Here is a 12,844-nt window from a genome sequence, read left to right as displayed (position 1 = left end):
GCACAGAGGGTTCTACCAGCACTGCTATGGGGAGCACAGTTATGCCTCACCAACCACCCAGCTGGCCTTCCCTGCTGCTCTGCAGTCAGTACTGGTGGCCAAGGCTTAGGCAGGTACAGGAAAGGCACAAAGTTGCTGTGCCAAGCAACTAAAGCACTTGCCTTAAACATCATCATGAATAAAGGGTTTATGTCCACTGGATGAAGGACATTGAAACGTAGCAGAAATACCATCAATTACAGATGCAAAACACAGAAGACAAATGCTAGGCTGATAAAGAATGTAAAGCAAACCAACCAATTTAAGAAAATGCTGAACTACAGAAGCTAGACTACAGCTAAAAATGAAACATGAAGAAAGACTAACAGAAAAGCAGCTTGAAAATTCCTTTTCTTAAGCAAAACACAGTCAACCAGGTTTCAGTGCAAGTTTTACATCAGTAAGAAATGGTCAGGAATAGTTTTTTTCTGTTTCCATTTTTCACACTCTTCAAATTAACAAAAGTAGGAAAAGTAGAGGGAAACTGTTCTCAGTGAAACATAGCTTCTTGATTTGCAATTTTGGAAATGTTTGTGGAGAATAGAGAACACAAAAACCCCTCACAACAACAACAAGAAAAGCCCCACAACAATGAAAGCAACTTAATTTTACCTTTATTTGTTTAAATATAAGGATTTTGCTACCATTATATCAGTAAGCCTACACAAGTGGGGATAAGCCAATATTAGAAGTTACCAGATCTAATCTCCCCAGACAGCAGCAACAATTAAGCAGTGTGCAAGAGCCAGCAAAACAATAGTCTTTTATATTCTCTTTTCATACTGTTTCAGCCTGTGCTTTTATCTTAAGAAGTATGCATATCCTATATATTTTAATGCCTCATTAAGGAAAAAAAAATAATATAATGAAAGCTTTTCATAAGTATTTATTATGCTTACAAGCATTTATAAGCACTGAATCATGCAAAATACCAATACAAGATTTATCTACAAGGCAATTTAGAAGAATATATTTGGAAATAAAATCCAACCATTAAAATAGTGTCTGCATTTGTGCATTTCTATTCATAATAGAAGGAGCACACTTTGATTCACACTATGCTCTAAGAAATACAGTGGGGAAAAAAACTGACCTCTCTTGAGAGTGATGTAAAACCAGACCAACCTGTATCTCCATCAAGCAGTTTAGGAGTAATAAAGTATCTAACTATGCAAGTGGCACACAGAAAAATCACAGCCACAGTACTTCCTGACTAGAAAGGAAACATGACAGAAGCAGAAAAGTTACCACTTTTAAATCATTACTTATGACTTTTTCTTTCTTTCCAGATTTATGGTCTGTGGTTTTCTCAACACTTGAGATATAACAAGATTAAGAAAAAAAAAAAAGAGATAGAAACAGTTCATATGATGTATTTCTAGTAATAGAAGTTTTAAAAACTAGGTGATAAAATACATTTGAAACATAGGTTTGGGTTTCAAGGCTCTTGACAAAGAATTCTTCTCTCTAATTTATCCTGCTGACAGAAATTTGTTTGCACAAAATCTGTCAATAATATGTTTGCATAAATACTGTCAAACCCTTAACTATGTGTTTTTCTAATTGCTTTTGGCCACATCTCTCAGAGGTCATTCAAAACAGGTATAACTGACAGCCTCTCCAAATACATGACTTCTAATACTGCATAACACAGACAACAGTGTTAGAATTTGCAAATTAAAAAAAAAAAAAACCAACAAATCATTAACCAAGGCCAAATTCAGAATAGGATTGCTTTGTATTTAACTGAATACTAATATGCAATGCGTACTCTGAACTGATTATGATGCAAATGCAAAACTGTAAATGCAAAAATTTAATTGTAAGAAATACTGTACATAAAACTGCAGAGACACAAGACAAAGTAATCCAAACAAAACTTTTAATAAGATAAACTTCACCTAGACATTCCAGATACAGCTAAGTAAATATGAAAAGGCTAATTTTATCAGACATTCTACCTTCATAAATGTATAATGGAACATAATGCCATTTACCTCCATATACAATACCAAACTGACCAGAACCCAGCACTTCATCGGCAAATATTTGGTACACAGAGCTGATATCCTAAAGTATGAAAAAAAGAAATCACAAATATCAGAAGTAATCAAAATGATCAGGACTGTTTTAGTGAGTACTGGCTAAGCTGTATTTATATTTGGCAATAATCAAACTCTGTAAAGGATACCATCGTTACACAGAAGGGAGTGGGAAAACACAAGAAACTTTTCCTGAAGAGGATCCACTTAGCTGCAGTATAAGCAGGGATATTTTCATACAAACTAACAGCTGTGGCAGGTAAATAGTGCTTCCTGCATGTAACATGGACTTCTTTAGCTACAGTGCCCTGGTGTTGTTTTCTGAGCCAGATACCATTACTACCAATTACTTTGTAATGCCCAGATAAATAAATATGACTATAATACAATGCACATGACTCACCACATTCTCCTGGACCTGGCAATTTGAAACAGAGATGCTTAGAGACAACTCTTCTGCAATAAAGAAGATAAAACTGAGTAAGTAAACAGGAAGGACAGACTTCTTCTAGTAAAAAGAAGGGGGGAAGTGAAAAATCAACAACCTTTACTGACTTCTAACCCAGTCATGGTGAAATGATTTTTACTGTTATTCTGCAGAAACATCATACCCTGAAACTCATATTTTACAGATGGATTAGAAAAATAACCATGAGAGTTTTGCTGGGATCGTCTGTCTACTTTTGTTCTATCGTATTTTGTATTGATTACAAAAATAGTAGAACAGTACAAGTGTGTACACAATAGACAGCTGGAGAACCAAAAGCAACAGTAATGCAGCAATCGTATCAGAGTTCATTAAATGAACAAGGATTTCTGGTAGTAATATAGAAAAATACAGGCAAGAAGACCAGATAGATCCCTTATAGTCAAATACAGGTTGCCTATTTTCTGTGGCACCAAGATATACAGAATTAAAACATAAGAAAAGGAAATAAATCAGGGAAATCAAGTAACAAAAGAACCGATAATTAAAAAGGCAATAAAGCCCATAATGTTAAAAAAAAATAAAAATCTTGTTTAATAGGTAAACTACAGAAGCATATCAATCCTTGGAATACATGAGCACATTCAGGAAATGTAATTTGTAAGTAAAAGCACCAGATAAAGAATTCTTCAGTCTGTAGCAGACATTGACATGAAGATTTCATTACATTATGATGCATGGACAAGAAGAGATATACCAAGGAAGGCAGAAAACACGCTTCTCTCTCCTTTGACTTCCAAGACCAAAGCAAAGCGTCTCACACTAATGGACATCTATCATCTATCAAGAAAGAAGTTGAGCAAAAAAGTTCCTAAGGTCAACACAAACTGCAGCAAGGTAACTAGAAACTGAAGATACAGTTTTTAAAACTGTTTAAAGAGAACATACTGAACCCTTCTCCACAGATGGCTACAGAACACAAAATATCTGGTAGGTAAAGATTGAGTCACTCCTTCCAAATAAATCCATTTTTCTGGTGTCTGAAATAGGCAAGAGTAAGGGCTGAAAAGCAGTCACTTCTGGAGAAGTCAGTAATGCCACAATTCAATATATAATCTATACCAGGTAAACAACTTACTAACTCATTTGAGCTCCGAAACATCCCACAAAGAAACATCCCACCCCAAGCATCAGGTACAAAGTTAGAAAAGGTTCCTTCCCATGGGTCAAATTGGAAGAGCATCCTCATTTCTAGCTACTTCCTGGCCAGAATGTGGTATAGAGTGACTGGTTAGTGTCCCGTGGACATTTTGACATTACAAATTCCCTGCTCCAAGTATTTCGAGCACTAGCAATGTCTTCCTCCTCCTTTTGGTATTTTCATTTAAAAGAACATATTTGAGACTCTTGGGACTTTTTTTAACTGAAGTCTAATTTTCTGAAAGGCTCTTGGGACAAATTTAATGGTTCATAATGTGTAGGAAGAAGAGGAACGAATGGATATTTTGTGGGCTTCTGAGAGCTTAAAAAACAACTTGACTTGTCTAAGAATATGTAAATGCCACTCCCCAACTCATAGCAGTTTCTTATACTTCTACAGTCCTAAACACGCTAAAACACTTCTTCTTGGTATCTACCCCTGCAGTTCTATTCCCTACGAATGTCACTGAAATGTTATTATTTATATGTGAAAAAATACTTGTTTTGGAAAAAGCAATTGTCTTTGCAAGTCTCAACAATGGTAAGCCTTAGATTCTAGAAAACAAAGAGAGTTTTGGTATGTATAGATACATTTGAAACTAACAATTCCATAGTAAAAGTGGCATTTTATGTATGTATAAGGCCAGGTATGAGATACCATCTTACAGGTGTGTTTCTTCACTGTAATTAAATACTGATACCAGTACTGTCATTTCATAGTTTACTATTTTAGACCATGGTTGCATCTTCAGAAAGTGCCTTTATCTCAGACTAGCATTTCTTAACTGTTGGCTGATGCAGAGTAGCAGATATCAGAGGCAGAGAAACTAATCTCAGAATCTCCAGCAAAAGAAAATATAAGTGAAAGAAGATTAAAGAATAGCTGAAAGATGAAAGGAAACTAAAAAACAAAAGCATAAATCTCAGTACAGAATGTGAATCAATGTCATTTCAAGGAAGAGGAAGATGTTTGAAGAGAAAGAACTCAATACATAGTTTAGTGGAGCCTTGATAATTAATATGATCCTATGCCAGAGAAGGAAAGGGAGGGCAGCTGCATAAAAAGAAGAATAGGGTACTTTTTATAACTACCCACATCTCAGTACAAGTTCTTTGCATCACTGATTGTATTTACATTGCAACACTAACTCCTTCTCTTCTCCTTAGCTACTGCGGTCTCACACAATTTAAAAAAAAATATATAGGCAATAACATCAAAAAGCATCCAAATTTAGTTCTTCCGAAGTATATGTATATAATCTGAATCTATTTTGTTAATTATGTATATTAGAAATATCTAATCTATGCTCCCTTTTTACATCCAGCCATTATGCTCCTACATTAATGCTCCTACAATAAAACTCTGCAATATGCATTCACATTATAAATCTGATTCTTTACTACTTCTTGCCACAACAGATTAAAGGATTTGCCCACCCTCCAAAAACCATTCTTTAGAGACTTGGAAAATTATGAACCCAATTCAGCAGAGAATCAACAGATAAAACTTCACTCTAAATAAGCACTTTCCTGAAAGGAACTGCTACCATTAACTGCTTCAGCACATGAATAATAGTGCCTTGTCTGCCTGCTTACTGTGATCTTTTCCTTGTCCTGCAGCAGTGCAAACGCTAGCTTGAGGAGTGACTGGCATCAAAGCTTGACGAATGGCTTTCTCCCAGCCCTGAGCTACATCAAGTCCAACTCCGGAGGCAGCAAGAACTGGACTGTGATGACTGCTGCCATTGTTTTCGCCAACAAAGTACACCATCGTGTCAGTGATGATCTCAAAACAGTACGGGTTGCTGCCCTGCACCACGTTTGAAAAATCTCGAGGCTGAGTCACCTGGAGAATTTCTGAAAGTGGAATCTCCTGAAGAAAGACATTAAAGATTAAAAAATGAAAACACACATAACATATTAACATACTAACACTCAAAACTTGAAGCATTGCAAAGAAATCAAATCAAATATTAAAAAAAAAACCACCAAAACACCAAGCTTCATAACTAATGACAAACTGCGCATGACCATTGCCCACCCACAGTTTTCTGAATTCCTATATACAAGCCTAGAGAGACTTTCAGGCCCACCAGTTCTCTCTATACAACTATACTATTTTCTACTCAAACTACATTTATATTCAGCATGAGACACAACCCCATTACATGTGCAAATGATGCACAACTATAGAATGACCACTTTCCCCTCATAGTTTATACAGTTTAGCTATAGAAGAGCATGACAGGGAAGAAAAGTGAAAATATGACATTAAAAAGAGGATGTAGTTAGACAATCTAGTCAATAAGCGCTGCTTCATGCATCTCAATCATTTTGGGTAAAGATTCTTTCATACGGATATTAACAATTAATACTGACTTCTCCACCTGGTCAGTTTAAGGCCATGGTAAAAAGTAGTACTAGAGAACAGATCTGAAAGAAGAAAGGGTTACAAGTTCACACTAGCTGGAGGAGGACATTCCACATCCATGGGAAGGTGTGCAGGTGCATGCCACTTGCAAGAGTAGTAAACAAGCAAGTGAACACCAGGTTGGCATTAGGGGGATAAGAGACAGTAGCTGATTAAGATGAAGAGCAAGTAAATGTAAATGTAAAGGCAAAAACTGTGAATGACTAACAGGAAAGACAAACAACCTGAGATCTAAGCAGTTAAAACAAGGGATGCAAAGGGGCAAGTTAAAGGACTAAAAGCAGTGACATAACGGAGCAACAAGCAAGGAACATATTTTACCAGCTGTGTTTTGAATGCACAGGGCAATACAAGTATCAGAGAGGTCTGAGAAGAGACTGCATTGGTCAAGATAGGGATGACAAGGATCTGGGCAAGTTTAGCTGGGTGTACAGAGAAAAGGCTTGATCTTAGAGATGCTATGAAGGAAGAAGCTGCAAGATTTGGACCCACACCTAAAGGTATAAGACAAGAAAGGGAAAATCCTGTTTATACATTCAAATGCATTTTCTGTATATTCCACCACTGAACACAATATTACATTAACAATACACTAAGCTTCATTTATATAAACTCCAGGCTGCACATTAAGTTTTCTTCTAAAACTTGTTTGCAACTTTCAGTTGTACAGTTGGGAATAATTTAATTTTGGCAACCTTGAAATAAAATACATAAGCATGCAAATTTTCAGTCACTACTTGGAGAACAAAAAATCCTAGCCTTTATTTGACTGGCAGCCAAATTGTGAGGAAAGCTTAATATGCCAGGTAATTCAGGAGAACAGTACATGCAAAATGTAAGGAGAGACATACTCAAGGGAATTAGAACAGCAGCTGCAAGCACCTTCTCAGAGTTAGTCTTGGTCCTTCTCACTTACAGGCTTTGGCCAACAATTAACCTGGTCACAGTATTGATTAAAAAAGAGATGGGGAAATGGAGATAATACTTATACTTCTCACAAGTAGATTTCAGATCTATAAAGCACCAAGTAAATCAAGTTAAACAGAATTATTACTCATAATTAATTACCTTGTAATATTTTGTTCCAGATTCATTTTGAAATAGTGTGAGGCATTTGCTGTCCAGTCTCCAGTAATGTCTTTTTCTCTACAAAATGCAGAGTACACTTACATAAGGAATAAATCACTGAATTGGCTTTTGTTATCTCATTATTTAAATTAGAAATGCCTTAAATTACTAAGATGATCAATTAACATTAATCTACAGTTGCATCTTAGACTACAGAAATTAAAAAATAAACTTTGGGAATATAGGGGGTTTTTTAATTGAAGAAAAAGCTCAAAAATTATTTCCACAAACCAGCTAAAGTATCATTTACCTTACAGTAATAGCAGTGACAACAGTGTCTACCTCATACAGGAAAAAACAGTTACTGTACAGGTTTTACTCTAGGTGCATGTGCTCAAAAAATCTGAATTATTTTAATTTAGAAACAATTGTAACAGACAGGTTATGAGACTCAAATGGACAAATACTTCAGGCTGTGAAAAAAAAAAAATCAAGAAAGACTAAACAGCCATTTGGTGGAAGTCTCCACCAATGAGAAATATCTTCTCCACCAAAGTAATCTGAATAAACTGTTGCACATTACTGTCTTGTAATTTAAGTGGAAGAATATTCCTCAAAACAAAGAAGCATTTAGAAAGTTAATATGGCTGCATGAACCTAATATACTTTGCTTGCATCATGCTCATATAGTTAGAAACCAATTTTCATATTTCTGTGACAAAAATCCAAAGCCCTTAACTCTGACCCAGGATGACAAAGTTTGAAATATTATTATATAAACTTTGACATATTAAAAGCAGAGCATTTTTGTCATATTTAAGCAGAGCTTAAATCACTTCAGTCATGGGGAAGCTAAAACTACCTATAGGAGTTAGACAAAGAAAGCTCGGTTGTGAATGGATTTAACTAAAAGGAATTCCCAGACAGCACTGAATGGAAAATGGGTGAAACCACAAGATTAAACCAGTCCTTTGGACATACATACTCTTTATTAAATCACGAATCAGGAAAGACTTTCAAGGAGGGCCATTAAGGAACAGATTGGTAACTTACTCAGGGATTCAAAATCTGTCCCATACCCTATTCTGAGAAAGGATGGGCTCAGGGTCAGGAAAAGAATAGAGATGATGATACAGAAACTCCACGTTATAAAGAGTGAAATATCTTGTTATCCAGGGACCACAAAACACATAGAGATACTGCTGTTAAAATGAACCTGTTCGGAACTGATAGAAAGCCCAAGTTGTCTCGGGAATAGGAAACAGCCTGACATTGCTGAGAACGGAGCAGTCAAGGGAAATAGCTGATGTTGTAATGCCTAGTACGGAAGTCTCCTCCCATTAGGAAGCTCTATGAGATCTTGTTTGGCTGAAGGTACGTTGCTTGGGGTCAGAATACTCCACCTTATTTGTATGGCCTCTTTCAGTAGATGTCATCAAGGTAGCAGCCAGACCGACAGATGAGGAAAATCAAACTAAGCTAAGATGTATCATCTGATCACTGTTCTATGAGGAGGCTCATAAAAAGTCCAGGGAAAAACGTAGTGGTTGTACTGAAAGTTTAATACCGGGTCTGCCCTGAACAGTTCTGCTAGAACTATTCACCTTTGTCTGCTACCTGGCCTTAGTTCTTCTATAGCTAGATGATGATAATTGTGACCGTTATGTAGCCTAGACTTTAACCTCCTCTGAAATATGTTAGATACTTATTTTGGATTGTGATAAATACATCTAGGTATTAGGAAACTGTACCTGAAAGAAATGCTTTGTAAGGCAGTTTATGACAGATCACTTACAGCAGTCAGGTTAGTCGATGATCACAAGAAGTGCAAATATTACAGTAACCTGAGTATTTTTACCACTCAGCTTGATTTCAGAAGTGCTTAAATAACTTTGCTTCTCTAAATTCCCTAAGTCCCCTTCAATCAGACACCACAGTGAAAAGAATGCAAAGGTATTTATGCTGCCTTTCATGAACAGTCTCAATATGACATAATTCTCCACGAGATCTAGGAACTTCTTGACTTCATCTTTTTCATTCATCTACCAACAGACAAGAGGATTCCCTATCTCTCATCAGATAACACTAAGGAACCCTGTTACTCTTCCTTGTCTTCCTCCTCAACACAGAAAACCAAGGAGCTTGCCTAAGAAGGCTTAATTAAGAGATCATTATTGGTAGCACAGGCAACAAACAACATAGTCTTTTTGGAGGATGTATCCATGACGAAGGACATACAGTCAAGCCACAACTCTTTATTCCACTGACATTGAGAGGAATAGTGAGTTTATTCAGGGAGAGGGGCTCGTATTCAATAATACGAGTAGAGTAAATTGCTAGAGGAATGAAGGGTTCCCATATCTACACGTAAATATTTATAAACATCTAGATAATTAGAATAATATTGTCAACCACTTCAGTACTCATCATTTTGTAATGATTTCCATCTTTTCTTGTAATAAAATTTTAAAAAGATACAAATATTTAGTTCAACTGCTAAAGAGAAAAAAGACATAAGCAAATAATTCCAAATTATCATCTCGGGAAACCTGAAATACTACAAATGCAATTCATTTGAGACAATTTAGAGATGCTTTTCCTTCCTAAAGAGAAGGAAAACTACTGTTCAATCACCACTTGAAGAATTTTGAATTAACTACAGTTTCTCCCTTGCACCACATTTCTTTATAATTAACATCATAGCTAAGGTCTTTAAAATGATACTGTAAATCAGAAAATCTAAATTAGAAACAAAATACACTGGTTCAGAGAATTAACTTAATGTACAAAGAAACTAAAGTAACTGACCAGGTTGTCTCTACTAGTATAGTGAACCATCCATCCTTCTTTCACCATTGTACTGCTCTTCCTCTTTGTGTGTTTGATTGACTGTACAACTCGCATGAGAGGAATATTATTGCTTGTTGAAGGACTAAAAAAAAGAAGATACAACAATTTAATATGCAAGAAGTTAAAGTATAACAATACTGCAATTATACCAGTACTACACATTTAGTCCATAATCTTCAGGAATAGGCACCTTTTCTTCCCACACAAATTTAGTTGATGGATGAAATTGATAAGGTATTGATTAGCTCCCACTAGCTCTCCTAGGGCAAGTATTGCAGTACTTAAATTACTCTGAGGAACACAGAAGAACCACACTAGAGTGAGGACACCTACAGAAATCATCCTCTCTCAGAACAATTTGCTGAGACAAGTTGTCTTAATACAGCATAAGAATATAATTAACATCAGCATAATTATTATTTTCTCTTGTTTATGTAAGTTGACTATGCTGGTTCTTAATATGGTCACTATGAAGCTCCCTGTCTAAGCATACTTTCAATTTATGAAAACATAAAAGAGTGTGTTAATTAAAATCACAACTGCACTAGAAAATTCCATCAACACTCAAGGATATTAACTGTCCTGCAGACAAGGATTTGACAATTTCTAATATTCAGAGTCATTAGTTAAATGTACAGGTCTGAATGGCACTGAAGACGAAATCAACTACCAAGCTGCCTGTCTACCAGACTTCCTACATGTGGCACTAACAAAAATTTGTAAATACACAAAATCACCAGGTAGATTCAAACTCAAAAATGTAAAGATGCTTTAACGTGGCACATAGTTACACTACAGAATTGGCTACAGGATGCTGTACATACCAAAATCCCTGAATTGCTTCAAATCTGATCAGAAATAAATGGAAAAATCCTACCTAGAGGTAAATGCTACTTCCAACTCAGGAAGTCCTTGAGCTATAAATCACTGAAAGTTGGGAAGGTATCATTATATGCTCTTCCTTCACAAATTTGCTATTAAGCCCTGAGCCGCAATGACCTTTAGCTTGACCAAATACAACTGCTCTTACGTCATTAAGAATTACTAAGAAAAACAGGAGGACACTATTCAGAATAATACAGCAAGTAAAGAGACCAAACTTGATTTAGGGAACTATGTAACAGTTATTGGACAAAAAACTTCAGAAAAACCACATTAATTCCTTTTAAATCCACACATATATAACAGTAACTAAATTAGGCTAAAGTCACAAAGACCTTAATCATGTATTAACCTTGTTAAGCCATAAATTTTACCATGCTTTGAACAGTTATAGCACAACATTTTTTGCAACTGGAAGAGACTATATTCTTTTAATTTATTTATGTTTCAGATTTTCTTGAGACAGGAGAACTTTAAAAAGTATTTTCAAGTAAAAAAACAAAAACAAAACCCACACAAATGAAAAAAACACTTTTAGCAGTAAAACTGGGCTAATCAGAAACATTTAACTTACAATATTGAAAAAATCCACCTTATGATTTACCTAATTGTTTTGACAGCTTCCTCATCTTTGTCAGCATCAAGGTCAGATGGATCCATAAAGAAGATTTTGTCCTCTGGAGGAGAGGGCTCTTCAGCATCATCTAGAACTCGACTACCATCACTGTTCATTTCACTGCTATCGACTTCCATTGGCATATCCAAGTCCTGGCCTGGGCTAGCAGGTTCTGGAAACAACACATGATTCAGATATTATTTCAAACACACATTTTTAAAAATTACTAAAATCCCTCAAAACTCACAGATTTTTTTCTTCAGTTCACATTTATCCAAATATAAAAGTACAATCACAAAATATAAAATCTTCACATTTTTGCTGAACGATGCAGAATACGCTAATGAACGTTAACAATTTGGTTTTACTAAATGCCAAGAGAGACCCAACTAAAACAAGAACCATATTGAAAGAAACAGAGTGAATAACTTAAAGTCTAAACCTAAATCTCATTTTGTAATTCTGTTTCACAAGTAATGAGGACAAAGTAACCTTTCAATGGCTAGAGATGACTCAGAGAACTATTCCTGTGCAAATGAAATTCTCCATCAACAGAAACCCAACTCTGCTGTCATTGCCCTTGTAGCCCCTAATAACAAAAGAGAGAATAGGGAGGGTTGTGGTATTGCAGGAAAAGAGAAAAGCATGACACATCTTATTCGCATCTGATTTTCTGCTGGCAGAAGTTCAGTGTTTCCAAAAGGCGTTCAACTTGCACTGTGGAAAACTAAGAATTAAGATACAAAAATACCTTCATCTGTAGCCTTTTTGGGGGTTGTGGGGGTTTTTTTGTTTGGTTGGTTTGGAATTTTTCGTTTGGGTGTTTTTTTTTAATCTGACGCAAACTCAAGAGTGGGAGAAAGAACAAGAACTAAATGACTCCTTACATCCACAGAAGAATTATATGAAACCATAGTTCCCAAACTATGTGCCCTAGCACCTTAGCATCACAAGGGTGGTAAAAGCAGGCTGCAGCAACATCATGTTGCACATTACTGCTCATGGCCACCAACCTCAAGATCCATGCAAGAGCCTTGGAGTTGGAGAAGGCAGGTATGAATAGATGGGATACATTTTGCAATGGCTAACAGAGTTGCTGCCCAGGCCTCTGAATCAAGTTGTACAGTTTGGTGTGAACTGTTATATGTCACCAATTTTATTCCACTCAAAAATATGGGTGACAAGGATCAAGGCAACACAATCACAGAATGGCCGAAGTTGGAAGGGACAACTGAAGGTCATCTGATCCCACAATCTCCCTGAGTTCATTTCTCCGGCCTGTTAAAGTC

The 12,844-nt window shown here is 36.0% G+C and overlaps 1 protein-coding gene across 1 annotated transcript in view; it reads right to left on the bottom strand.

The window, feature by feature from the left end:
* Positions 1 to 12,844, bottom strand: part of PRKD3 (protein kinase D3) — a 43,627-nt gene that overhangs the window by 8,075 nt on the left and 22,708 nt on the right. The window contains exons 8-13 of the mRNA XM_027681596.1: positions 11,544 to 11,727; positions 10,016 to 10,139; positions 7,208 to 7,285; positions 5,305 to 5,581; positions 2,485 to 2,537; positions 2,037 to 2,109 (exon numbers count right to left, since the gene is read on the bottom strand). Of these exons, the coding sequence (XP_027537397.1) occupies positions 2,037 to 2,109; positions 2,485 to 2,537; positions 5,305 to 5,581; positions 7,208 to 7,285; positions 10,016 to 10,139; positions 11,544 to 11,727 (789 nt within the window). The remainder of the gene's footprint in view (positions 1 to 2,036; positions 2,110 to 2,484; positions 2,538 to 5,304; positions 5,582 to 7,207; positions 7,286 to 10,015; positions 10,140 to 11,543; positions 11,728 to 12,844) is intronic.

This window comes from Neopelma chrysocephalum, unplaced genomic scaffold (genome assembly GCF_003984885.1).
Source record: "Neopelma chrysocephalum unplaced genomic scaffold, ASM398488v2 Primary Assembly neopelma1_61, whole genome shotgun sequence".
Classification (NCBI taxonomy): domain Eukaryota; kingdom Metazoa; phylum Chordata; class Aves; order Passeriformes; family Pipridae; genus Neopelma; species Neopelma chrysocephalum.
Note: the sequence above shows the minus strand (reverse complement) of the source record. Positions and strands in the feature narration are given on the sequence as shown.